The 27349-nt window shown below is 41.9% G+C and overlaps 1 pseudogene and 3 gene segments (V, D, J or C); all 4 read right to left on the bottom strand.

Moving 5' to 3' along the window:
• Positions 1-207: 207 nt before the first annotated feature.
• LOC115516213 lies at positions 208-1068 on the bottom strand. The segment is given in 2 exon segments: positions 208-706; positions 894-1068. Coding segments are annotated over 2 exon segments (489 nt in total).
• A 4474-nt stretch (positions 1069-5542) lies between these two features.
• Positions 5543-14366, bottom strand: LOC115516217 (annotated as a pseudogene).
• Positions 14367-20909: 6543 nt separating this feature from the next.
• LOC116738121 lies at positions 20910-21491 on the bottom strand. The segment is given in 2 exon segments: positions 20910-21244; positions 21384-21491. Coding segments are annotated over 2 exon segments (381 nt in total).
• Positions 21492-25663: 4172 nt separating this feature from the next.
• On the bottom strand, positions 25664-26564 carry LOC115516214. The segment is given in 2 exon segments: positions 25664-26200; positions 26327-26564. Coding segments are annotated over 2 exon segments (441 nt in total).
• Between the last annotated feature and the right edge of the window lie 785 nt (positions 26565-27349).

The raw sequence follows: 27349 nt of genomic DNA, 5'->3' as shown, positions 1-27349 counted from the left end.
CAAGAAAATTAATTTCAAATTATCTTCTGTGTTAATAATGGGTTCATTGGATAAGTTCAAACTTCATATGAAAATGTTATTCTTCTCCATTGAAGCTCTTATCTTTATCTTAAATTTCTATTTCAAAGCCTACGGATCTTTGCTTTCCCATGTGGCAGCAAGTTCCAAAATCAGAGATTCTAAACATTTTAAGAACTAACATCCCTCCGATATGCTTTATGCAATGTGCACACACACACTTTCATTTTGAAACAATTTATTGGCAAGGTTTACCGCCACCAGCTTTGAGCCTGCAAAGCCCCAGATGGTCCCAAGCACGCTGTGCAAATGCAGCTGCACAAGGAAGGCTTCCTGGTGGAGGAGGCTGGGCTGGGAGCCCAGCTGCAGTTTGGGGACAGGCTGCAGAGCAGCAGGGAGCACTGTGCCTCCACCGCACACAGATAGGTGGCTGAGTCTTCCTGCTGGGAGGCCCTGATGTGCAGGCTGCTGTGCCGGTCCTTAGTGTTCACCGTGCAGTTCAACCTCCCATCCTGCTTCATCCCTGAAACTATGTAAAACAGCCGGGTGAGGCCGCCGCCCCCGGGGTTCTGTCGGAACCACTGCACATTGGTCACCGAGCTGGAAAAATTGCACCTCAGGGTAGAGCTGGCTCCCTCCTGGAGGCTCAGGGCTGCAGGTGTCTGCTCCACGTCCATCCCTCTCACCCCTGCTTGGAAAGACAAAACCAAACACAAAAGAAGTCACTGCAGAGCCACTGAGGCAGTTTTCAAACCCATAAAGTATTCCCGGGAACACCTGCTGAGGGTGTAGACCCTGCAGGAGCTCTGTGCCAGCTCCCCCTCCACTGCGGGCTGTGAACCTCCCCAGCCCCCGTCTGGAACGCCCCCACTCACAGCAAACCTGCACCCACAGAAGCCCCAGCAGGGCTCCCCGCTGTCTCTTCATGACTCCTTGTCTGGTCGCTGACGTGCCTTCACCCCTGCTCTGAAGAGTGTAGAGTCTTGGGTCCGCAGAAGTTTGTGTTGTCAACAGTCACCACGTCCCTCCAGAATCACTGAGCACCAATCACACCTGAACCCTGTCAGTCCCGGGACTGAGACTCCACCCACAGCGGCCCAGGGAGACTGCAGAGTAATCTGTCCAAAACTGTGCTTGTCAACGTTGCAGGGAGGTAGGGACGGTATTTCCAATATATGCACTCATAAGGGCTTTTTTTTTCTTAAAACATGTTATGTGAGAAATTTGTAGGTTAGTGACTGAGGAAAGGTGAATGATATTTCTAGAAGAGTCAGTGTCTCAGTGAGTTACACAGAACCTTGGAAATCATAGAGAAGAGTGACCCCATTTCCCAAATTGCATAGTTGGACAATGTGAGAATTCAGTTATAAGAAAAACCTGACAAAGGAAAACTAGCTGATAGCATGCATTTTGTATTGCAGAAGCAAATACAATTTCTTGAAATCAGAGAGATCTAGAATCCAAGACATATAGTCACCACCTCCACGGAAAATGATTCCAAGGGGCACTGGGTGGCTCAGTCGGTTAAGCAACTGACTCTTGATTTTGAGTCAGGTCATGATCTCATGATTTGTGAGTTCAAGACCAGTGTGGGGCTTCTCACTGAGCGTGGAGCCTGCTTGGTTGGGATTCTTTCTCTCCCTCTTCCTCTGCCCCTGTCCTGTTTCCTCTCTCTCTCTCTCTCTCAAAATAAGTAAATAACCTTTTTTAAAAAAAGACAATGATTCCAACCAGAATTTGGTTGGTAAAAAATAGGATGTCTGCATAATGTCTACCCTGATTTAATTTCCACCTCTCTACCTTTCCTGTGCAAATCATGGGCACCTTGCTTACCCACAAAGCTGATTCTGGGCAGACCAAACAGTACTGGTCAGAGTAAATTCTGTCATCTCCCTTTCCTTTGATTTTTCTCCTTATTTTTATTCTGTTTTCTTCTCTCCATTCTTCTTCCTTCCATTCCCAGCCAAGGTATATGAAAAGGTATAATACTGAAATAATTTCTAAGTCAGTGGTTTGGGAGGATTTTACTCAAAACAATTTGAAAATTGTAAACACATCATGGGACATTTTCTGTTGAGCTACCTCATGCGTGCCCAGAAATATTATTTCCATACTGTGCTCAGAGAATCACCCCCACAGTGGTGTACAGAGATATAGCCTACAACCTCTTGAAGTTTATATGGAATAGCAGAACTGAACACCTGAGGTCAACTTTACACAAGCACGTTTGCGCCTTCCCCCTCCCCACCTTTGCTATCTATAATTTGATTGACTTACATGTTTTCTGTTCTTGTCTCTTCTACCATCAGAAAAAAAAAAAAAAAAAAAAAATCTTGTTGTTTTTTTTGTAAAGCCTAGAGTGCCCCCTAGTGGCCCAACACAGTCCACAATGACCACTTCAGACCACGCAATTCAGCAGGCACCCACCTCCAGCCCCATTCATTCTATGCTTCCTGATGAAGCAGATGATCAGAAAACAAAGTAACTGCTTAGACTGACTGGCTATTAAAAGTGAACCAAATCCTACTTTTAAAATGGAATTTAATGGAGGTCAATGTCATAAAATAATTTGGCAATTCTCATCTTCTGTTATTTGATTTGTTTTACATGGCTCAAAAGACTTGCATAAACATTTGCTGAAGTTTTACCATAAATGAGGGAATTCACCAGGTGTTAGGAATATGTAAAAGGGATGAGACAGTAGATTCCAATCTACTGGGGAAGACAAAATACACATAACTAGAGTAGAGTCAAAGAATAGGACCCTAAGAGGAGTATGAACTAAAAAGAAATACTTACATGTGGGGTGGTTGGACAAAGTTTATGAAGAAGGCGATTATTCTCTATTTTCCTCCTTTTTGATGAGAGGAATGGAGGAAAATATAAACCTTTATAGGTTATTAGTTGTTACCTTATTGTTATTAATATTAAGAACAAGAATTCATGGGCACCTGGGTGGCTCAGTCATTAAGCATCTGACTCTGGCTCAGGTCATGATCTCACAGTTTCTGAGTTCCAGCCCCGCATCAGGTAGCATTTGCCCCACTTTGAGCAGGCTCTGCTTCTCTCTCCCTGTCTCCCTCCTCTCTCTCTCCTTCTGTCTCTGTCTCTGTCTCTGTCTCTCTCTCTCTCTTTCTGCCCCCAGCTCACTTGCACCCTCTCCCTCTCTCAAAAAAGAGATTTCATGAATATGTGAATTACTACAGGAATGAAACATTACATAAGGACTAAAATCCCCTTTGACTACAACTCTCAATTCTTACCTTTTTATTATTCACCAATTTGACTTGATGCTTCCAGGTGTTTTACTGTAGATTTACACACATGTACCAATACATGAATCCACAGAAACTATAAGTGTAGTTTTATTTACAGGCTTTTAATACAAAATGACATATATTGTGCATATCTTTCTGTAACTTTATAACCTCAATAATAGGGGTGTCTGGATGGCTCAGTCGATTGAGCGTCCAACTCTTTATTTCAGCTCAGGTCATGATCTTAGGACCCATCCCCATTTCAAGCTCCATGCTGAGCATGGAGTCTGCCTAAGACTTTCTCTCTCACACACACACTCTGCCCTTCTCCCCCACTTTCTTGCTCTCTCTTAAAAACAGAAAGAACCGGGGCGCCTGGGTGGCTCAGTCAGTTAAGCATCCAACTTTGGCTCAGGTCAGGATCTTGCAGTCTGTGAGTTCCAGTCCCGCGTCAGGCTCTGTGCTAACAGCTTGGAGCCTGGAGCCTGCTTCGGATTCTGTGTCTCCCTCTCTCTCTGCCCCTCCCCTGTTCATGCTCTGTCTCTCTCTGTCTCAAAAATAAATAAAACATTTAAAAAATTTTTTAAAAAGTAAAAAATAAATAAAAAATAAACAGAAAGAACCTTGGGTACCTGGGTGTCTCAGTTGGTAGAGCATCCAGCTTCGGCTCAAGTCATGATCTTCAATTCATGAGTTCAAGCCCCACCTTGGGCTCACTGCTATCAGTGCAGAGCCCACTTCAGATCCTCTGCCCCTCTCCCACTTGCACTCTCTCAAAAATAAATAAACATTTTTTCAAAAAGAAAGAAGGAAACTAAACTCAATAATAAATCTTGGATGTCTTATTATGTTAACACACATACATCCTTCTGTCGCGTTGTTTTCCATGTTATGAATATACCACCATTTATACATCCCTTCTTCTATTGATGAAGTGTTAAGTGTTGACTTTTTTATTATGAAATATAATACAACAATAAGCCCTTCTGAACATTCTTCTTTATTTACATGTTTCTCAAGGTGCTGAAACTAGGAAAAGTGAAGGAATAAGCCGTGAGGCTAGTAAATGAAAATGACTCCAGGCAGAGGGAAGGGCAGGGATGCTGTGCACGGGGACAGCAGCCACACACTCCCTTCTTCCCCACGTTGCTTAAGGGTCAAATGTATATCAAAGTGTTAGGATGTACCATTTACCTTAAAACTTTTTCAACACAGACAATAAGATATCATATATGTGTGTGCCACTTAAATTAAGCTTCAACTCTACAGAGAGGCAATGGCCCTCATCAAGAAAACAATTTGCAGAGGGGGTATCAGCTTGCATTGTGATGGAAAGCCATGGCACAGGAAACTACGATTCAGCTATCCATGTCTTGAGCAATACCTGAAACATTGCTAAATAACAGAGCATGATGGATATTAGGTTTTTATTGGCAAAAGTAGTGGCATATTAAATACCAAAATGAATGTTAGACATGGGTCTTTTTTTTTAAGTAATCTGTACACCTAACACAGGCCTTGAACTTACAGCCCCACGATCAAGAGTTGCATACTCCACCAACTGAATCTGCCAGGTGCCCAGACACGGGTCTTTAAATAAAGGTATGTAAGATATATGTTTTGGCTAGAATTTTTTTTTTAATTTTTTAACATTTATTTTTGAGAGACAGAGTGAGTCAGAGCATGAATGGGGGCTGGCAGAGAGGGGGACAGGGACACAAAATCCAAAGCAGGCTCCAGGCTCTGAGCTGTCAGCACAGAGCCCGACCCGAACCCACAGACCACAAGATCATGACCTGAGCCAAAGCTGATGCTTAACCAACTGAGCCACCCAGGTGCTCCATTGGCTAAAATATTTTAGAGACACATCCTACTCTTTCACCAACAGAATATAAAATGTGAGGGTAGTCTGTTCCTTGAAACTTTATGAATGGAATTAAAGATTTCATCCTTAATAGATCTTGTGTCCAGCCAGTGGTGGATACAGATGAATGCATAAACAAATTGTGATATATTCATATAATAGGATACTCAGAGTAGAAAGTATAGAATGACTATGACTGATACACACAAGAACATGGGTGAATCATGTTTAATGAAAGAAACCAGGTATAAAAGAGTCCCTACCATATGATTTCCCTGATTTAAAGTTCTAAACAGGTAAATTAATCTATGGTGATACCAATAGTAATCATTGTATTCAGGAGGGGGGGGGGGTGACTGGAAAGGGACACATGAAATCCTGCTCAGGTAAATGGAGTATTCTGTCTTCAGACTGTTTTAAAACTATCTTTGCCTTCCCATCCTATTTTAAAGACAGAAAAAAATCAGAAATAAGGATGTAATAAGGAAATTACACAGAAGAAGGTGATTTGGAATTACAATCTGCAGACACATTCTCATTAGTGAATGAATACCCATTTGTGTTTTAAGCTAAAGTAAAACGTCAAAAGTTGATTAGAATTCACTTCTGTGGTATAATGAAATTGTGTGTCAAATATGGACAAAATGTGAAAAACTGAAATTACATTCACTGATAACTCACATAACTCATATGGTATTTCCAAACTCCTCTTTATATAATCCTTTATCATAGAAAGTTTCTCATATTTACATAATAATCATATAAAACAATAAAGAAGTCGAATCTGCTTTGACGTCTCAGGCAGAGTTGGGGAAGAGAAAATGGGGGATGCTCTCCAGCTGCTTGAGTGTCCTGGTGAATGAACAAAAGTGGTCCATTCAGGAGAGAGAAACTGCACAATAAATTGACTAGGGGAAACTTAAAAGAATTATTAACTACAACGGAATATTGGAGTAAAAAGGGAATGGCTAGTAGGAAGGAAAGAGGAATTCTACAGGAATAGGGGATGTAAAGTGTAGCCACTGCTCCCACGACTGGGATACAATATGCAGAAAGAGGTTCCCATCCACTCCAGGGCTGAGACTCAAACTTTGGAGAAGACACACTTGTGGCTCACTGGATGGCAGAGAAGTCATTATGGTGCTGTAACAGTGGAACTTGCTGGATATCTACCCTTTAGGACATGCCAGAAAGCCATCCTTTGGAATGCTGGGAAAAGACGTTCACAAGAACATGTCTTATGGGAGGCACTCTTCTACAAATCCACCTAAAAATGGGGGTGCTAAGGGAAGCTGCTATCCCCTGGGTGCTGATGAACACTGACTTCCCTGCAGGAAGCTGGTGCGGGTGCTGGCATGAGCTGGTCCCTGGAGACGCCCCCATGCTGCAGGAGCTTGCCAGAGGGAACACAGACCAGGAGGCAAATCTCTTTCCCTGCACTCTCTACTGAAAAAAAATCTAACGTTGTGCCAACTGGCAAAGAAAATATTTGAAGGGCCCAACTCTATTTTTAAGAGCAAGCAAAAGATGAATTGAAGCTGAGAGTCAATAAATCGATCTCACCCCTTTGACTACTCAGCTTCCATATGTAACCTTCTACACATATTTGAAACACATATAACAAGAAAACAACTCAATATTTTTACCTCCTTCAAGATACTGCTATCCTTCTTAGCAAGTGATAATTTCTCACCCCTTCCTCAAAATGAGATGCCTGGTTACAATTGTGCCACCACTGATGATATTAATAACTTCAGATTTAGAGCCCCTCTAAAATATTCTGTTACCGATACGCTAAAATGTGAAGTTAATTTCCAATAACTTGTATATAAAATGAAAGTGAGAAGGAGAGTAGAAGGAAAGGTGTCACACATACAAATAAGCCTACATAGACAACAAGCAAATACAAAATATGGAAAATACTATGACTTTGACTACACTTCACATGGTGAGCTTTGAATGATGTATAGAATTGTTGAATCCATATGTTGTACATATGAAACTAATCTGACATGTTAATTATACTTCCATTTTTCAAAGTACTAGAACTTTGCTTCTGTAATTAGCTACAAGGCTATAATTGATATCTGTGGCTTCCTTCATGAATCTCTACCCTATATTTCCCCCACCTCAGCCAATTTGGTTTGGGTGGCTGTAGTTTTCCATTAAACTTTACCATGGGGCATGAAATTACTAAGAGGCTTCAAACATAGTTTTTCTTGCTTCCGTTGTGTAGAAGCAACCCAATATCTTCTTAATCAGGATAAACCACTTCAGCCAAGAGATACTTTTCTTCATGTTGGTTCAATGACTGAGCTCAAAATGTCCAGAAGTTACTTTTATCATCCATTGAATAGAGCAATTTTTTTGTCTCCTGGCAGAAGAATTCGTCTCTTAAGACTAAGTTCTCCAAATATACATAGCATAAACTTGCCAAGATGGGAATATCAAAGTCTGATAGTGGGTTGTTAGCTGCAATAGTGACAAAAGCCACTCCCACATCTACCTTTTGATTCCAGGACCCATGGATTCTGGCTATGTGAAAGACAGTAACACATAAAGTAACACAAACTTCTCTGATTTGAAGCACATGTTAATTTCTACTAACAAAGTCTCATCAGTCAGGGTGTATCTCCCAACTGGCATTGTAACTCAGTCTTCAGTAAGATATTCTGTCTTTCAATTAGGCCAGCCACTTCTGAGTGGTGAGGTATGTGGTAAGACTAGCTAATTACATGAAAAGTCAGAATTATTAGCTTGATTGCTAAAATACCTCAGCATTCCCACTTTATTCTTAATATAATTCTTTATTGTAGAAAGTTCCTCATAAGTATCATATACACTCATATAAATAAATAACAAACTATTAATAAAAGGGAAAAAGGGAAGGAGGGAGGGAGGGAGGCAGGCTTTGATTTTTCAGGCAGAATTAGGGTTGGGGAGGTGGGGGTATGATCTCCCAACTGCTCAGGGTCCTTGGTGTGAAACCTATTTTTCTTTTCAAACTCAGCTTGAATTCAGAATCAAAAGAAATTGGTAATTCTTCTCCTACTAATCTGCATAAAGTGCCCACCACAGTCCCTTTGGGCAATGTAGTTGAGCTGATAACAGCGAGTCACCTGAAAATAGAGGTAGGAGAGATTACGGTCCAAAAATGAAAAGGGACAGAGAGAAGGACATTAAATGAATACACTTTTTTTATTCCAGGTTTTGTCGCTAACACCTCCATTTACATTCCTTATGCCTTCAAGCAATCACTCAAACACATTTATTACATATAACCATATCACCAAGTCCTAAAAATTACTGTTGATCTCCTGATGTATCCTTGGTGACCATCTACTTATTAGTCTGTCTATATTTTGAGGGCTCCTGGGCACTTATCTTTTTCTACATGACAGAGTAAGCCAAGAAGCAGTCTGAAAGCTCCCTCTTTCTCCTTCTCCCCTCTCTGCAGAGTATTTGTTATCTCCAAGACTTCAAGAACACAAGGACTGTAAAACCTTCTTACACAACTCTTTCCATCCTACACAAAACAGGCTTATACTGAGTTATAAGTTTATCCTGGGTCCAGCGACCCCTATCTTCTCTGCAATTCTTATCAATATTTGTAGCAGAGTTGGCATTGCTAAATTTACTACATAATTAATTAGAATGATGTTAACATGTAAGAATCAATCTGTAGGGGCGCCTGGGTGGCTTCAGTCAGTTAAGTGTTCGACTTTAGCTCAGGTCATGATCTCACAGTTCATGAGTTCAAGCTCTGCATTGGGCTCTGTGCTGACAGCTCAGAGCCTGGAGTCTGCTTCGGATTCTCTGTCTCCCTCTCTCTCTGACCCTCCCCTGCTCTCACTCTGTCTCTCTCTCTCAAAAATAAATAAACATTAAAAAAGAGTTAAAAAGGAATTAATTAAAATTTTTTAAAAAGAATCACTTTCTCATATTCCAACAATGAAATCAAACAAGAACAGGCTGAAAGCATTGAGGAAAAAAAAAGGTCCATTGCTGGACACAGCAAAAGAGATTATATCCACACCATTCTGGTTGTAAATTTGTAGAATTTAACTTACAAAAGTTGAGGTGTCTGGGTGGCTCAGTTGGTAGAGCATCCAACTCTTGTTTTCCACTCAAGTCATGATCTCACGATTCACAGGATGTAGCCCCATGTCTGGCTCCACGCTGACAGTGCAGAGCCTACTTAAGATTCATTCTCTCCTCTCTCTCAGCACCTTCCCTGCTCGTGCTCTCTCTCTTTCAAAAATAAAAATGGGGGCACCTGGATGGCTCAGGCAGTTGAGTGTCTGAGTTCGGCTCAGGTCATTGTTAGAGTCAGACATAAGGCAGGGTAAAGATAGGAGTCAGAGGCTAAAAAATGTTAGCAGTCAAAGGCTTTATTTGGGAACTAAGGTCTTGGGCGAGGTTCCGTGACTCAGAGAGAGAGAGAGAGAGAGAGAGGAGTCAGGGAAGTCACACCCAGGTGTGGTGGGGTGGGGTTTTTAAGCTGCAGTGGTTCCAGGTTTAGGTCCAGGTGGGCCTTTTTCGCGTCAGGTCGTGCTGTCGCTGGGTGATTGATTGACCTCCAATTCATTCTGGCGCGCTGCTCGGGGCTTTTCATTGGATTGCGATGGCAAGATGGCTGTCCCCTCTACTGTGGTTCCAAGGACATCCTAACATTCCAACCTCTTATTGGTGATAATGGGCGACAGATCTGATCTGTCTGCTTCCTGCGGGTGTAAGGGCGACGTCATGGTATGTGGGGTCTGAGGTTGGAATGCGGGAATATGGCTGGACCACCTGGGAAACTTCATGAATTCGTTTTTGAACAAAACGGAGAAAACAAGGTAAGAGCATAAGTATTATACAGATAGCAACTAGTGGGGTGACTATGGTGAGGAGCCAAGTTAGGAGGGGTGATTGCCACCAGGAGGTTAGGGGGTCTGAGGATCCTGGGTGGGTGGATAGAGTTTTTTTGGATTTCCTTTAGGTGTTCTATATTGGTTTCAACTAAGCCTGATTCATTGAGGTAGTAGCAACATTCCTCCCTCAGGAACAGGCATGTTCCCCCTTTTTCTGCTGTCAGGAGATCTAGGGCTCGTCGGTTTTGTAGAGTGACCTGTGCTAGGGAGTTGATCTGCCTTTGTAAGGCGGATAGGGAGGTGGCTGAGGCTTCTAATTTATTGAGGATGTCTCAGCCCAACGGGGGACGGGGCAGGAGGGGATGACTAGGAAGCAGTGGGAGAAGTGGAAGCCATCCAGGCAGCAGGTGAGTACCGGTGTGCATGGGGGAACGGAGGGGGTGCCATTTATGCCCATGACCGAAACGGAGGACGGCGTGGTGGGGCCGGAATAGCTCAGCATGACGGGATAGGTAGCCCCCGTGTCCAACAGAAAGGAGATGGACTTATCCGCTACCTGGAGTTTTACCCTGGGCTCAGCGTGGGTCACCGGAGTTACTGAGTCTGGGCCTCGTCAGTCGTCATCCTGCATCTCCAGCAGTTGGAAGGCAGAGTCCAATCGGGGTGAAGCCTCGCCACGTGGGGGCGTTGCGAGTCTGTCGTCCCCTGGGTGAGGACAATCGGATTTCCAATGGCCCATTTGCCAGCACAATGGGCATGGACTGGTAGGCTTTTTGGGATGGGGACACTGAGGAGACCAATGGCCTTCTTGGCCACATTTAAAGCATGGCCCCGGAGGGGGCCGTGGTCCGGAGGGCTTTATTGTGGCTGGCCTCAGGGTCAGCCTCTTGGTCACCCAAGACCAAGGCTTGGGTCTGTAATTGTACCTTTTGTTGGAGACCGGCCTGTCGCCGTTGTTCTTGAGCTTCCTCTCGGCCATTAAAAACTTTAAAAGCCATCTTTACCAGGTCGGCCATAGGGGTTTGAGGACCATCTTCGGCCTTTTTTAGTTTTTTTTGAATATCAGGGGCTGATTGGGAAATAAAATAGGTGGCCAATACTGTGGCCCCGGCGGGGGTGGTAGGGTCTAGTCTGGTATACTGGGTAAGTGCCTCTGTGAGCCGGCTGAGGAAGGCTGCGGGGTTTTCATCGGGGTCCTGCATATTTCTTGAAGTTTGTTAAAATTTACTGATTTGTTTGAGGTTGCCCTCATGCCTGCTAGTAGGCACTGGATCATCTGGTCCCAGTGCCGGTGACCATTGCCTGCACGTTGGTAGTTCCAGTTGGGGTCGGCTGCCGGGACAGCATCGGCCCCTACAGGCATAGTGGGGTCGATCATGTGGGTTTGGTCTGCATGTTCCCTGGCTGCGGCCTGGATGCGCTCCCTCTCCTCAGGGGTGAGGGTAGAGGTGAGGATTACATGGATGTCATGCCACGTGAGACTGTAGGCTTGGGCAAGGTATTGGAATTCCTTAGTGTATTGGGTGGGGTCAGCCGAGAATGACCCTAGCCGCTTTTCAATGGCGGTTAAGTCTTGGAGGCAGAAGGGGACGTGAACCCGAACTAGGCCTTCAGGTCCTGCCACCTCACGGAGAGGAAAGATGGCCGCTGGGGTCTGTTCGCTGGGAGGGGCGTGAGCACGAGTTTGGGATGATATGGGAGGCAAGGGCGGGGCGGCTGGGGGTTGGGAGTACGGAGGGGGGCGAGGGCCGGGGGGCGAGGGCCGGTGGGCAGCGTGGCTAGATCCTCTAACGGGTCGGAGGTCAGAGGTCAGAGATCTCCTCGGAGATCGGGGAAGTTGGTGAGGTGGGGTCGTGGGGGGGGGGGGCGGTGTGGGCGGGCAAGGAGCATGCATGCAGAGGGGCAGGAGGAACATAGGTTGGGGCTAGACCTGAGGTCCCAAAAGGCCATGACGTAGGGTATTTCTCCCCATTTTCCCAGCCAATAGCAGAAATTGTCCAGATCAGTTAATATTTGGTATTGTAAAGACCCCTCGGGAGGCCATTGAGGATCATTATCTAATTTGTACTGAGGCCAGACTACAGTGCAAAGGCGGATGAGTCGGTTACAACCGGAAGTTCGCCTTGTAAGCCCAGGAGCCGGAAGTTTTTTAACAGACATTGGGGGAGGGTAAGAGATCTAGGAGGTTTAGACTGGTTACTTGCCATTGGCGTGTCCCTCGCGCTGCAATAAGGGGCCTTTCCCCGTGCGGGCCTTGTGGCATGTGGGCCTTGTGGCGTGCAGAGGAAAGGAGACTGACTTGCCAGATGTCTCTTGTGGGTGTCAGCCATAGTTGGAGGAGGGAAGGAGGGGTCTGTCCTACTTACTGGCTCCTGTAGGCGCTTGAGAGTAGGGTGGTTGGCCTCTGGCTTGGCAAGGAGGGAGCTCAGCAAAGGGAGGCGAGCTACTACCTGCCCCCGGGTTTTGGCACCAAATGTTAGGGTCAGGCGTAAGGCAGGGTAAAGATAGGAGTCAGAGGCTAAAAAATTTTAGCAGTCGAAGGCTTTATTTGGGAACTAAGGTCTTGGGCGAGGTTCCGTGACTCAGAGAGAGAGAGAGGAGTCAGGGAAGTCGCCCCCAGGTGTGGTGGGGTGGGGTTTTTAAGCTGCAGTGGTTCCAGGTTTAGGTCCGGGTGGGCCTTTTTCGTGTCCGGTCGTAACCTCCAATTCGTTCTGGCAGCTACTAGGGGCTTTTCATTGGGTTGCGCTGGCAAGATGGCCGTCCCCTCTACTGTGGTTCCAAGGACATCCTAACAGTCATGATTTCACGGTTTGTTGGTTTGAGTCCCACATCGGGTTCTGTGCTGACAGCTCAGAGCCTGGAGCCTGTTTCAGATTCTGTGACTCCCTCTCTCTCTGACCTCCCTCTCTTGTGCTCTGTCTCTCTCTGTCTCAAAAATAAACATTAAAAAATTAAAAAGTAAAAAATAAATTAAAACAAATAAATGAATGAATAAATAAATAAAATTAAATAAGTAAATAAATAAGTAAGTAAATAAATAACCAAATGAATAGGAGGCTACTTTTACAAGTGTGACAAAATCTTTGGATAAACACTGATGGGCTAAAATCTTCAGCTTCCTGCACTATTTTAAATAGTTCCCAAAGTTAACATGACCATGACAGTTTTCTAAACCTTTCACAATTCTAATCAATCTCCAAAAACTGACCAATAATTTTCCAGAATCCCTTTTAAATGAGGAACTGACACTCAAAATATTCTGACACATTCTGACCAGCACAGTGAGATCTGTGGGGTGGGGGTGGGGGGAAGAGGTGGGGGGGGGGCGAATTCCAAGAAAATGATCTGTAAATGAATAGAGAAACAAGCAGGCAAACTTTTCAGGGAAAGAACTTGCGGAGTTCATGTTTTGTTTTCTGGGTTGGCTGACAGAAGAAATGATAAATGAAAACTCATATAGTTAACCTTGTAGGCAGTCAACCTCAAGGCCAGTCTTTGAGCATCTTGGTATTGTATGATCAGAACACTATCTTCTCCATCATTCTGTAATACTATTTATTATCATGTAGTTTCTACAAAGACCAAAAACCTGCTAAATTAAGTTTATCAGACATGGAGTTGTAGAATTATATAGAAATACCTGAGTCTGCTCAGCTCTATTTGCCTCATTTGGCATCATACAGCAAGAGATCTCTGATAATACCACAGGAAGAGACCGTCAGTCTCCAAAAACTCCCCTACCATGGTGGTTTGTGTTCAGCTCCCCCTGCAGTCCCAGACACTGTGTCACGCACAGCACAGAAGTACTTGGCCGCATCGCTGCCAAGGGCTCGGGATTTCCTCAGGTGGAAGGTGGTTTCATGGTTCTTAAATTCAGCCTCAAAACCTTTGATGCCTTTAACCAGGGTGTCCCCTGAAAAGTACTTCAGTAGAAACTGGAGTCCTTGGTTGGGGTGCTACACGTACCAAAAGAGATAAGGAGTTCCACTTGAGGAATAGTTGCACCTCAGCTCCAGAGGGGCTCCTTCAGAGACAGTGACATGGACATCAGGCTGTGTCACTGACTGGGCTCCGGTGTCTCCTGCAAAATCAGTGTTGTGTCAGTGAAAGCAGTGCACACTTCACAATGAAAAGTCAGTATTTCCAGCTGAATCTGTAGAACTATAGACTAATATGAAATTTTACTCACGCGAGGCAAATATCCCCAGTGTTAAGATGAGCAGCAGGAACATGGCCGAGCAGTAGAAAGGCAGTGGGCTCTTCTCAGGAAAATCTCCCCTGAGCAGACAGGAAACTGGCTGAGGAAACCAAGCCCTCGGACATAAGAAGGGTGGAGAAAGTAAAGTTGGACAAGTTCCTTGCTGAGATAAAAATGCAAAAGCTGCTGAGATGAGCCTGGAGCTTTTTGACGGATGATTCTTGTCCCTGTCTCTGTCTGCAAAGAGCTCAGCCAGCTGCAGGGGGGGAGGGCATGAGCAGATGATGTTGACAACAAGATCTCTAGTTTGTGCAGCATCGTCCCCTGGAGCCCCTCCAAGAACTAGTTTATGTGTTCCTTCCGTTTTCTGAGGTATGAAAAGTTCTGCACAATATATTTCTTCCTTCCCAAACCTATCATGGTGTATTCTTCCTGGAGTCTGTTAGAAATGAGGTGTCATATAAAAGTAGACTAACAAGTAATTTCACTGAAAAATCAGTTTTTTTTTTAAATATATCAGACTCGGAATTCAAGTTGCAACCCAACTTTTAAAATGTTTAAGATGCATTCAACCCTTATCAAAATACCACCAGCATTTTTCACAGATCTGGAACAAAAAATCCTGAAATTTGTATGGAACCACAAAAGACCCCAAATGGCCCAAGCAACCCTGGAAAAAGAAGAACAAAACTGGAGGCATCACGATTTGGGATTTCAAGCTATGTTACAAAGCTATAGTCACCAAGACAGCTTGGTATTGGTATTGGTACAAAAACCAACATGCAGATCAATGGAACACAATAGAAAACCCATAAATGGACTCACAACTATATGGTCAACTCATCTTCAACAAAGCAGGAAATAATATCCAACGGGAAAAAAAGACAATCTCTTCAACATATGATGTTGGGAAAACTGAATGGCGACATGCAGAGGAATGAAAGAGACCACTTTCTTATACTACACACAAAAATAAATTCAAAATGGGTGAAAGACCTAAATGTGAGACAGGAAACCATCAAAATCCTAGAGGAGAACACAGGCAGCATCTCTCTGACCTCAGCAACAGCAACTTCTTACTAGACACATTGCCAAAGGCAAGGGAAACAAAAACAAACGTGAACTATTGGGACCTCATCAAGATAAAAACCTTCTGCACAGCAAAGGAAACAATCAACAAAACTAAAAGCCTACAGAATGGAAGAAGATATTTGCAAACAACATATCTGATAAAGGGTTAGTATCCAAAATCTATAAAGAATTTATGAAACTTAACACCCAATAAACAATAACCCAGTTAAATGGGTCAAAGACATGAATAGACATGTTTCCAAAGAAGACATCCAATTGGCTAACAGATACGTGAAAAGATGCTCAACATCACTCATCATCAGAGAAATAGAAACCAAAACCACTGTGAGACATCACTTCATATCTGTCAGATGGCTAAAATGAAGAGCTCAGGAGACAGCAGATGTTGGCTAGGATATGGAGAAAGAGGAACGCTTTTACACTGTTGGTGGGAACACAAACTGGTATAGCCACTCTGAAGAACAGTATGGAGTTTCCTCAAAAAATTAAAAATAGAACTACCCTATGACCCAGCAATTGCACTACTAGGAATTTATCCAAAGGATACAAAAATGTTGGGGCGCCTGGGTGGCGCAGTCGGTTAAGCATCCGACTTCAGCCAGGTCACGATCTCGCGGTCCGTGAGTTCGAGCCCCGCGTCGGGCTCTGGGCTGATGGCTCGGAGCCTGGAGCCTGTTTCCGATTCTGTGTCTCCCTCTCTCTCTGCCCCTCCCCCGTTCATGCTCTGTCTCTCTCTGTCCCAAAAATAAAAAAAAAATAAAAATAAAAAAAATGTTGTTTTGCTGGGGGGAGGGTTCACATGCACCCAAATATTTATAGCAGCACTATCAACAATAACCAAATTCTGGAGACAGCCCAAATGTCTATCCTCTAAGGAGTGGATAAAGAAGACGTGATATATATATATATATATATATACACACACACACACACACACACACACACACAATGGAATATTACTCAGCCATAAAAAAAGAATGAAATCTTGTCATTTGCAATGACATGGATGGAGCTAGAATGCATTATGCTAAGTGAAATAAGTCCACCAGAGAAAGATAAATACCATATGATTTCACTCATATGTGGAATTTAAGAAACAAACAGACGAACATATGGGAGGAGGGGAAGAGAAGAGAGGAAAACAAACCACAAGAGACTCTTAAGGTTAGAGCACAAAGGGTTGATGGAGGGAGGGAGGTGGGGAGTAGGCTAAATGGGTGATGAGTATTTAAGGAGGGCACTTGTGATGAGCATTGGGTGTTGTATGTAAGTGATGAATCACTGAATTCTACTCCTGAAAGCAATATTGCACTGTATGTTAACTAAAATTTAAATTTAAAAAAAGGGTGAAAAAAGATGCATTCCAAAATTATTCAGCATACAAAGAACCAGAAACATTGACCAATATCTAAGTGAAAGATAATCTACAACTGCAAATGTCAAGATGACTAAGATGCTGGAACCAGTAGACAAAGAAGTGAAAGCAACTTTTTAAACCGTATTCCCTGAAGTAAAAGGAAGCACATTTGAAATGAATGATAAAATGGGCATTCTCAACAAAGAAACAGAAATGACAAAAAGAAGCAAATGGGAATTTTAGGACTGGAAAATACAATACATGAAATAAAATCCCACAGTAAGGGCTCAATAGCAAAATGAAGAGGACAGTGAAAGAGTAAGTGAACTTGAAAACAGATCAGTAGAAATTATCTAACTCAATGACTACCAATGAAGGATGACTCTTCCTCCCCGAAGGAGACATTCCTTAAATCTGGGCACACTTTTGGTTGCCACAATTTGGGGGGGGTAGAGTACTAGTGGCACCTAGTGGGTGGAAGCTAGGCATATTTCTAGAAGTCCGACAATTAGGGAGGACAGCCTCCTCCCACAATAAAAAGTTATTTGACCTAAAATGTTAATAGTGCCAAAGTCAAGAAACCCTGATCAAAACTTCAGAACAAGAAAAAAAAATTGAAATAAAAATGGACACAACCCTGAAGACCTGTGCAACAATATCAAAAAGTCTAAAATATACGTCAGTAGAGCCCCAGAAGGAGAGGATAAAGAGATTAGAGCAGAAAACATGCTTGAAAAGGGAATCGCCAAAAACTTGCCAAATTTGATGAAGAACATAAATATAAAAATTCAAGAATCTTGGCAAACTCTGAACAGGATAAAACCAAAGAAAATTGCACCTAAACACATCATAACTGAACTATTGACAAGCAAAAATTATATAATAATATATATAATATATGCGAAATAACATACATACAACATTGGCTAGAGAATATATATACATATATATTATATTTATATATACTTCAAGTATGTGCATTTTATTGAACTTCAATTATAGATTAGCAAAAGGCAAATGCCATACCTAAGATTGGTCATCCAGTCTTTATGTATATATGTATATATATATATTGCAGCTAGAAAAGGAAGCAAGACATTGTACATTATATTAGAGAGCAATTATTTTAATGACCGTGGATTTCTCATCACAAAACACGCAGACAGTGAAACAGCATCTTGAAGGCACAGAACAACAACACCTATCAACACAAAATTACAGATCTGGTGGAAAAACCTTTCTGAAATAAAGGTGAAATAAAGATGGTTTCAGTTGAAGAACAACCAAAAAATATAGATTTATTTTTCTTTAAGTTTTAAAATGCATACAGCTATTTCAAGCAAATATTATAACATTCAGTGGTAAGGTTTTCAATGTGTATAAATGTGATAAGTATGAACAACTATAACAAACTTCAACACTGGTGGATAAAGAGCTATATAGTGCAAGATTTCAACATTTTACATGAAACAGTATATTATTAACTCTCAGTAGTCTCTGAATAATAGGTATATACATTGTAATCTCTAGGACCAACACTCAAAACATGCAAAGAGATATAGCTAACAGCCAATATATAAAACGGAATATTAGAAAGTATTCAAGTAATCCAAAAGAGGAAAAAAAAGAGAAGAGAGAACCAAAAAATAAAGATAGGTCATGAAAAACAATAATAAAACAGAAAAACAGTAATAAAATAGTATGCATGCAGTACCTAAATCTATGAAAGTAATGCACAGCAACCGAGAGAAGATGATTTTCTGAGGTCACAGGTAGAGGGAGAGAGACACCCATTGGGGATGATGGAAAGGTTCATTACCTTGATTGTGGCATATACATAAATTGAAACTGATCAAATTGTACACTTCATATATGTACAGTTTATTGTACTTCAATTCTAGATTAGCAAAAGATAAATGCCGTTCCTAAGAGATTGGTCATCCAGCCTTTACGCTTACCGATTTGTGTCCTTTCTACAATTCCCAACACGAATCCCGATGAACTAAAAATTAACTCTAGGAGGACACTTGTGATGATCACTGGGCGTTGTATGTAAGATGAATCATTGTTCTACTCCTGAAACCTGTATCACACTGTAGGTTAACTAACTAGAATTTAAATACATTTTTTTTTTATTTTTTTTTTCAACGTTTATTTATTTCTGGGACAGAGAGAGACAGAGCATGAACGGGGGAGGGGCAGAGAGAGAGGGAGACACAGAATCGGAAACAGGCTCCAGGCTCTGAGCCATTAGCCCAGAGCCTGACGCGGGGCTCGAACTCACGGACCGGGAGATCGTGACCTGGCTGCAGTCGGACGCTTAACCGACTGCGCCACCCAGGCGCCCCTAAATACATTTTTTAAAGGAAAAAAAAAACTGTTTTCCTCCTTCTTCCTACTCCAATGTCCCAAATCCTAAGGAAAATGTGTCTTGGACCGTTTTGTATTAAACTCATTAAAACTCTCTACTATTTTGCAACAAAAATGAAGCCAGAAAACACTCAGGAGGTGCTCAGATGTGTCTCCATCTTTCCTCCAAGTATACTGCCCAAGCCTGCCTCCAAATCTAGCTTCTATACCCTCCATCCTTTTCTGCCACATGATAGGGAGACTCCAGTCTACCACTGCCCTGCTCATCAGAGACCAGACTTGGCTCTGCTGCATATATTATATCTACTCAAAGAGTCAGGATGCATGTGTGAGGAGAAAAGCCAACAAGACCTTCTTCAGTCAGATCTACAGTTGCTCAAAACTTCTGATTAACTTCTTGTTCAATCTTCTCCTTACAACTGGCAATGTGATCTATGTACATCTTTATATAATATAGAGTGATCTATGATATATATATATATATATAACATAGTAGTACATATATATGTACTACTATATATAATATAGTGTATATATAATATAGAGTACATATATATAATATATAGAGTACTATGTATGTAATACAGAGTACTATATATATACATATATATGTGTATTTAGAAATAATATAATATATATGTGTATATATATATAATATAGAGTACATAAGTATTTTATATTAAAACTTAAGACATATGCTTGGAGAACCTGCATTTGAGTTCTGGCTTTGCTACTAACAACCTTTGAGATTATGGATAAGTGACTTAAATTCTTTGTGCCTCAGGATCCTCATGTATACAAGGAGCATAGTTATAGATATAACAATTTCTGAGAGAGTTACATGGTATGATGCACATAAAGGGCTTAAAATAACGGTAAAAGGAGTGATCCCTCAGGATATAACCTAACAAAGGGCAGCAAATTTTGTCTGTTCTATGTATTATTCTTTGTTGAATAGATTTGATTAATGAAAAAAATCAGTAGTTTTTTTGTGGTAGCAGTAATGAGTTTTCTTATCATTTGTTAATTTAGCAAATATTTGAAGAGGTTTTACTATGGTGCAGGCACTATTCCAATTGCAACAAATATAAAAATTTGACTTTAATCTGCATGGAGAACATCAGTTTAAGTCTGCCATGTGAATTTCCTGAAAAGATAATGTAAGAAATGTTACAACTTCTCTTTCCACATGTGGGGTCATATGTAGGACTCTCTGCTCCTCCTTTATTTCTTATTTTTCTTTCTTCCTTTAAGAATCTATTGTTTCTCATAAAAGACTCTTAAATCTAGAGAACAAACAGTGGGTTGCTGGAGGGGTTGTGGGAGGGAGGATGGTGTAAATGGGTAAGGGGCATTAAGGAATCTACTTCTGAAATCATTGTTGCACCATATGCTAACTAACTTGGATGTAAATTAAACAATAAATAAAAGGGGGGGAAAGAATCTATTGTTTCTTGGGCTGCAGCTTCCCTAGAAATCATTCTTTTTTGCCCCAGCTTGTCGGGGAGACTTAAGGCATTTGCAACCTCATCTGTTATGGGTGTGTCTTTAAATATAATGTTTCCCTGGATGACCTGGAACAAGGTCGAAGGGCTAGAATTTCATGCAAGGATGAACACATAGACCATTACATTGATCCTAATTTTATACTTTCAAAAGCACAAATTTCAGCCATGATTGAAGAACTATGGTGACAGACTTGGTTTTGGCTCTCACCATTGAAGGCCTGTTCACTTCTTGTTTTTCTGCCGTGTTCTCGGAGTTCATTTGGATGACTGTCACACCAACAAAAGCACCTGGGGTGAACAGTGGGTGACAACACAGTAGACTCTCTCCTGTTTCCTAAACCAGAGTGGATGATAAGCTCAGACGCTCAGCATCTGGGCCCCTGTTTTGCTCAGAGTTTACGCTTAGCTCCCTCTGCAGTCCCTGTCACTGTGTCCCTCAGGGCACAGTAGTACACAGCCGAATCTGACACTTGCACTGAGGATTTCTTCAAGTGGAAAGAATTTGGTTCTTTGTGGTAGGTGGCTTCAAAACCTTTGCTGCTTCCCTTCTCGTTGGCTTTCAAGGCTTTCAGGAGGAGCTGTGGACCTTCTCCGGGATACTGGACATACCAGAAAAGGGCAGGGTACTGTGTGGTTTCATAAGAGCAGTTCACAGTCAGAGAAGCCCGCTCTGAGAGGGTCATTTGGCCTTCCATCTGGGTCACTGAATCTCCCTTGCTTCCTCCTGAAACAAAAACAAAACAGTAGTTCTGGTCACCTCAGGCATGATCTGGGTTCTACCTCTTACAGAAAATTGTAGTTAAAGATGACACCAATATAATGGAATGAAAAAGCTTTTAGGCTTTATGTGCCATCTTACCTACCAAACATTAATAACAGCACAAGCAGTGATCCTGGAGAAGAGCTCATTTTTAAGATCTGTGGTGTCCTTGCGTCTTGACTGCTTAGTGGGAGAAAAAGTTAAGTTCACGGAGGAGGATGAGTGTGAGCTCAGAATAGAAGCAGGAAGTGTGTGTGTGTGTGTGTGTGTGTGTGTGTGTGTGTGTGTCTGAGGAAGGTAATAAACTCAGAGCCATGTTAACCTATGAACTTGTTCTCCTTTCAAGAGTCTTATATCTTCGCCTCTGGCTCTATTTTTATGACACCTGTTAGCTGTCAAGATGGTCCTTTGTAAATCTAAAGAATAGTTGGTATTTTTCATAAATCTGTTTTTTCCCAGCACACTGCCTAACATGGAAGCTCCAAACTGAGACGTTTCCAAGAAAAATTCTATTTTACTTTTTCTCTTTTAGCCATTTTGAGCCTCTTAGTGATACACTGAAATATTATGTAAGTTTTAGGTTAAAGTCAGAGGAATGTCAATAACACATATTCAGTCGTTAATAGATTTGGGATGGAAGAACTTAAACTTTTTTTCACTACTCTATTCCCACACCTAAAACAATGTTGGACACTTAGCAGGTGGCCAACAAATTTCTTAAGTGCACAAATAAATGAATAGACGAATGGTTGAGGAATTCCTGCTACCCGAATTACAATATTGCTTCACATCTAAGACATCAATTATGAGACACGCAATTTAATAAAAGCTTTCAAAAGGAAAAGGTAAATTTCATATTTATATACATTAAAAAGTAAAAAAATATATAACTCTGAATTGGAGAAATATGATTATTAAAGTTATTGAATATCCATAAAACTATCTGGCATTATTTTCTTCTCCCTTGGGATTTTAAGGATTCTCAGATAATCTGATTGGTCTGTGTACATCAGGAGAAATGCTCTGACACTAAACTTTAAGTGGAAATTTTGTCTCAAGCATGCTCTCTGCATATGTCCATCTACCAACATTATTGGCCAATATAATATATATAAGTTCAACAAAATTGCTTTTACCACAGGATAGGATATGCAGATAATATGGATTTGCCTCAGAAAACAAAAGGATGAGCTCAATCTCAGCTTCTAGTGTTGGTAGGGACATGTCTGATGATATACAGAAACATTTTATAGAAAGGGTGAGACTTCTCTGTAAATACAAGTCAGTTGGGGGGCATCTGAGGGGCTCAGTCAGTTAAGTGGCCGACTCTTGATTTCAGCTCAGGTCATACTCATGGTTCCTGAGTTTAAGCCACAAGTTGGACTCTTGCTGACAGCATGGAGCCTGCTCAGGATTTTCTCTCTCTCTCTCTCTCTCTCTCTCTCTCTCTCTCTCTCTCAAAAATAAACATTTAAAAAATAAAAATTAAATTAAACTTAAAAAAAAACAGTTGGTCGTCAACTCAAAAGTACAAATTTGGAGAGCTCTCCACTTAAAAAAATCACAATCTAGGGGCGCCTGGGTGGCGCAGTCGGTTAAGCGTCCGACTTCAGCCAGGTCACGATCTCGCGGTCCGTGAGTTCGAGCCCCGCGTCGGGCTCTGGGCTGATGGCTCAGAGCCTGGAGCCTGTTTCCGATTCTGGGTCTCCCTCTCTCTCTGCCCCTCCCCCGTTCATGCTCTGTCTCTCTCTGTCCCAAAAATAAATAAACGTTGAAAAAAAATTTATAAAAAAATCACAATCTCTAGAAGTTAGACTTGAGGAAGTTAAAAATCTCAAGTGGTTTGTGATGGAGCCAATATCAAACAAATTGACAACATAACCTTTAGGAACCCTGAACTAAGAGGACATTTGAGGTCTCTGTGAAGCATTTCTAGGGTCAGCAGGAAAAAACGCCTCCATTCTTCACAGAATTTTAAAACTGTTCTCTTTTCATGGTAGTATTGATGTCGCAGCTGCAAAAACAATTACTGCTTACTCTATTATTGCCCATTCAACTTAGAACAAAAACTCCAGATGTTCCCAGGACAAACTTAGAGAAAAGGATGCCTTCTCTCCATCAAGTCCCGTTAATATTTATCTTTGAACATGGAAGCCTATTTCAGTGTACTTCCTGGAAAACTTCCCCTCCATGAATTCAGAGAAGGCAGCTACATGGTCCTGTATCAAGCTATATGTAGTAACAAGCTTCAGATTCGGGTAGAAAATTTAGATCTGGATATTGTTTCAGTTCATAATTTCTTCTCTCTCTTCCTTTTCCCATCTACTCCATGTCACATCTCTGTGAGCAAGCAGTGTCTCCCTCCTTTGTCCCGAGCCCTTTGTCTCATGCCTCTATCCTACTCCAGCTGGTGTCAAAGTAGAAATAACCCGCGAACAGTCTCGGCTTCCATCATTTCCTTCACTTATTCAAGTCAACCTTGCCCCTTGCTTTTGTTGTGTCGCAAAATGAGGAAATCTATCATCCATACCATGAGTTCGTAAGTAGAGGAATGTCATAGAGTAATTGTAGCAGTAGATTTGAGTGGAATGTGTCAGAACTGTGTGATCATAATGAAAATTGCTGAAAGCTAACTACTAGCTAATAATAGATTTTATTCAGACGTCCTGACTTCAAGAGCACAAACTCTGCTTAAGGAACCTAGATTTACCCAAATGTATTAGTCAAAAGTCAGTCAGCAAAACAGAAACAAATCCAAATATTTTAAGTAGAAAGAAATTTAACACAGTGAATTAGACATATAGACATTGGAAGATCTGATGAAGCAAAGATGGCAAGACTGATGACCTGAAACTCTGAAGTATAGTATTGCAGAAATGCTTCTCAATTACAGAACTTAAACTAGATGATAAAAGAAAGGGATTGTGGGAAATGTAGTTTGGGTTTCTCCTCAGCAAAGTGGGGAAGTGTATTATAAAGGGATAAGGAAGGGGCACCTGGGTGGCTTGGTCAGTTAAGTGACCAACTCTTGATTTCAGCTCAGGTCATGATCTCATGGTTCATGGGATCGAGCCCCACGTCAGACTTCATGCTGACAGTGCAGAGCCTGCTTGGGATTCTCTCTCTCTCCCTCTCTCTCTCTCTCTCTGTCTCTGCCCCTTCCCTGCTCATGCTCTCTCTCTCTCTCTTTCACTCTCTCAAAATAAATAAACTTTGAAAAGATAAAATAAAAATAAAGGGATGAGAAAGATCTGATGGACAGCATACAGAGCAGTACTTCTGTTAACTCAGTCCTTATGTAAACCTAGAGGCACTAGCTGAACTGTGTTTTGTAATCATAACTCTGCAGTAATTAGACCAGATAGCAGCTGAATGTTGAGTATGACCCCTATAACATTTCATAATTGTCATTTAGAATTTTTGTCACTTTTTTCAAAATAGGGGGGCTGAACATGAAAAGAACCACCACACATGAAGAGCAGGAGTTAAGCTAATGATAAATACATTGCCTTCTATTATTACATGAAAGTCTTAAGCCTTTATTTAAAAAACCTCACAGTGAGTTTAGAATTCTTCACTAATTGAAGCTCCTGAAGTTAAGTTTTTCTTGTCCTGTCAATTCCTCACAGATTTATTGTCTATTTGCTAAAAACTCTAAATGTTGCCTGCCTTGGTCATTTCTTTAGATTTCAATTTCATTAGTAGGCCTCCATGGGCAAGTAATAAAATTCTGGATTTTTTTCTCCTGTTAATGTCTCGTGTAAATTTAATTATCTGTCCAGCTGGAAGAAGCTTGGACCAGGAAAATTTCTTCCTCCCCTTCAAATGCCAAACGGTAAGAAACAATTTTTAACATTCTAACGGTAAACTCATTTGAAAATAGAACAACAGTAAAAAAAAAAAAAAAAAAGAAAACAATGACATCATTTGTCAGAAAATTGGCCAAAGTTACTATCCCACCAATTTTGAAGATTTCTGATACAGATTTGTAGAATTTAAGATATCAAAACAATGGAAACCTGTCGTTATAATTGGTAAAAATAAACGATCTTAACTTTAAAATAAGTAGAATCTGGCATCTAGATTGTCTCCTGTACCCTTAACAGTCCTTGAAGAAATGCTAAAAAAATATGCGTTATTCACCATTCTTTCTGCAACATTCCTGGTAAGTTGCTAAAAATCTCCATAAGTACACTGTATTCTGAGCTACTCACCACCCCAATCAACTCCTCCCTCCTAGATGGGTGCCTAAAAATGAGGGGAAATACCAGCGCAGAGTGGATCCAGGAAGAAAGATTCCAACAAAATGATCTTAAAATTACCAAGTTGGGAAGGCAGTAAGTTTGTAAGAAGGAAATAAGCTACGAAAGGAGTTCACCTTGTTCAGTTTATTGAAAGATACAATTATGAATGAAAAGTAAAATGCTCCCGTGCTGTGTCCCAACTCCCATATCCAACCGGTTGGAGCAGATCTGCCCCACACTTGCTCAGCCAGTCCCTGAACGCCTCTGTACTGTGTGTCCTACTATGTCAGAATCCAAAACCTTTCAGATGCACTTAGCCTCCTTAGTGCCTCAAGAGGTTTGTGTTCAGCTCCCCCTGCAGTCCAAGGTACTGTGTCACTTGCAGCACAAAAGTACTTGGCCGAGTCGCTCCAGTGGGCCAAGTGTTTCCTCAGGTGGAAGGAGGTTTCATTCTTCCTAAATTCAGCCTGAAAACCTTTGATGCCTTGAACCAGAACATTTGGTGGCCCTGAAAAGTACTTGAGGAGAAGCTGGAGTCCTTGGTTGGGGTACTGCACGTACCAGAAGAGATTAGGAGTTGCCCCATAGGAGTAGTTGCACCTCAGCTCCAGATGAGCTTTTTCAGAGACAGTAACATGGCCATCAAGCTGGGTCACTGACTGGGCACTGGTGTCTCCTGCAAAGTCAATGCTGTATCAGTGAAAGCGGTGCAGACTCGGTCTAAGAAAAGTATTTCTACTAAAATTTGAGTAAGAAAAGTTACTTATGGTAGAACAAGGGACCATAATAGGATATTACTCACTCAGGGAAAAAAGCATCCCCAGTACTGGGATGAGCAACAGGAGCATGGCTGAGCAGTGAAGACACGGCAGGCTTCTTTCTGGAAGATCTCCCCTGAGCAAGCAGGAAAGCGGCTGTGGAACCCAGCTCTTGGAAATAGGAGATGTGAGTAAGGTTGAACTAGATAAGTCCCTTGTTTAGGTAAAAATACAAGAACTGCTTAGATGATCTTGAGTATTTTCTGACCTCTGAATATCTCACTTGTCTTAACCTCAAAGAACTCAAAAAGCAGGCTTCAGCCCCCTAGCTCCAGGGAGGAGGAGCGGAGGGGAAGGTGCTGAGAGCTTCAGCACCTCTAGTTTGTGCAACATCGCCCACTGGAGGCCAGACACAGGACAGAGGCTCCAGACAGCCTGCGAAGCTAATCTGTGCTTCCCTTCTGTTTAGAGACACATCAAAAACTTCCACTGAACAGATTTTCTTTCTTCCCTAACATATAATATATTGTCTTCTGTAGTTGGTAATATTAATCCTTGTCTCTGTGAATAATAGGGCCTGTAAAATAGAGGAGTAATTTACAGAGAAACTGATTATACAGTAAGACTATCAGACTTCAGAATGCATCAGAGCTTTCAGTAGTAGCTGTGGAGTCATTTTTTTTTAATTTTTTAATGTTTATTTATTTTTGAGAGAGAGAGAGACAGAGCATGAGTTGGGGGGGGGGGGGGGCTGCAGAGAGAGAAGGAGACACAGAATCCAAAGCAGGCTCCAGGCTGGGAGCTGGAGCTGTCAGCACAGAGCCTGACGCTGGGCTGGAACTCACCAACTGTGAGATCATGACCTGAGTCTGAGTAACTGACTGAGTCACCCAGGCGCCCTGGAGACATTCTGTAAGCAGAGATAATCAGATTAGTGTCCCCAGGCTGAGCTTTGGATAGCCTTACTGGCAGTAAGCCTCAGGCTGAGAAGCCGATATAGTAGGATGCTAGAATCAAGACATCCGCAGGACTGCTTCTTTTCTGAAACCTCTGGGGGTAAAATTGGT

This window comes from Lynx canadensis, chromosome B3 (assembly GCF_007474595.2).
Source record: "Lynx canadensis isolate LIC74 chromosome B3, mLynCan4.pri.v2, whole genome shotgun sequence".
Classification (NCBI taxonomy): domain Eukaryota; kingdom Metazoa; phylum Chordata; class Mammalia; order Carnivora; family Felidae; genus Lynx; species Lynx canadensis.
The sequence above is the reverse complement of the archived record's forward strand: the minus strand, read 5'-3'. Positions and strand labels throughout refer to the sequence as shown.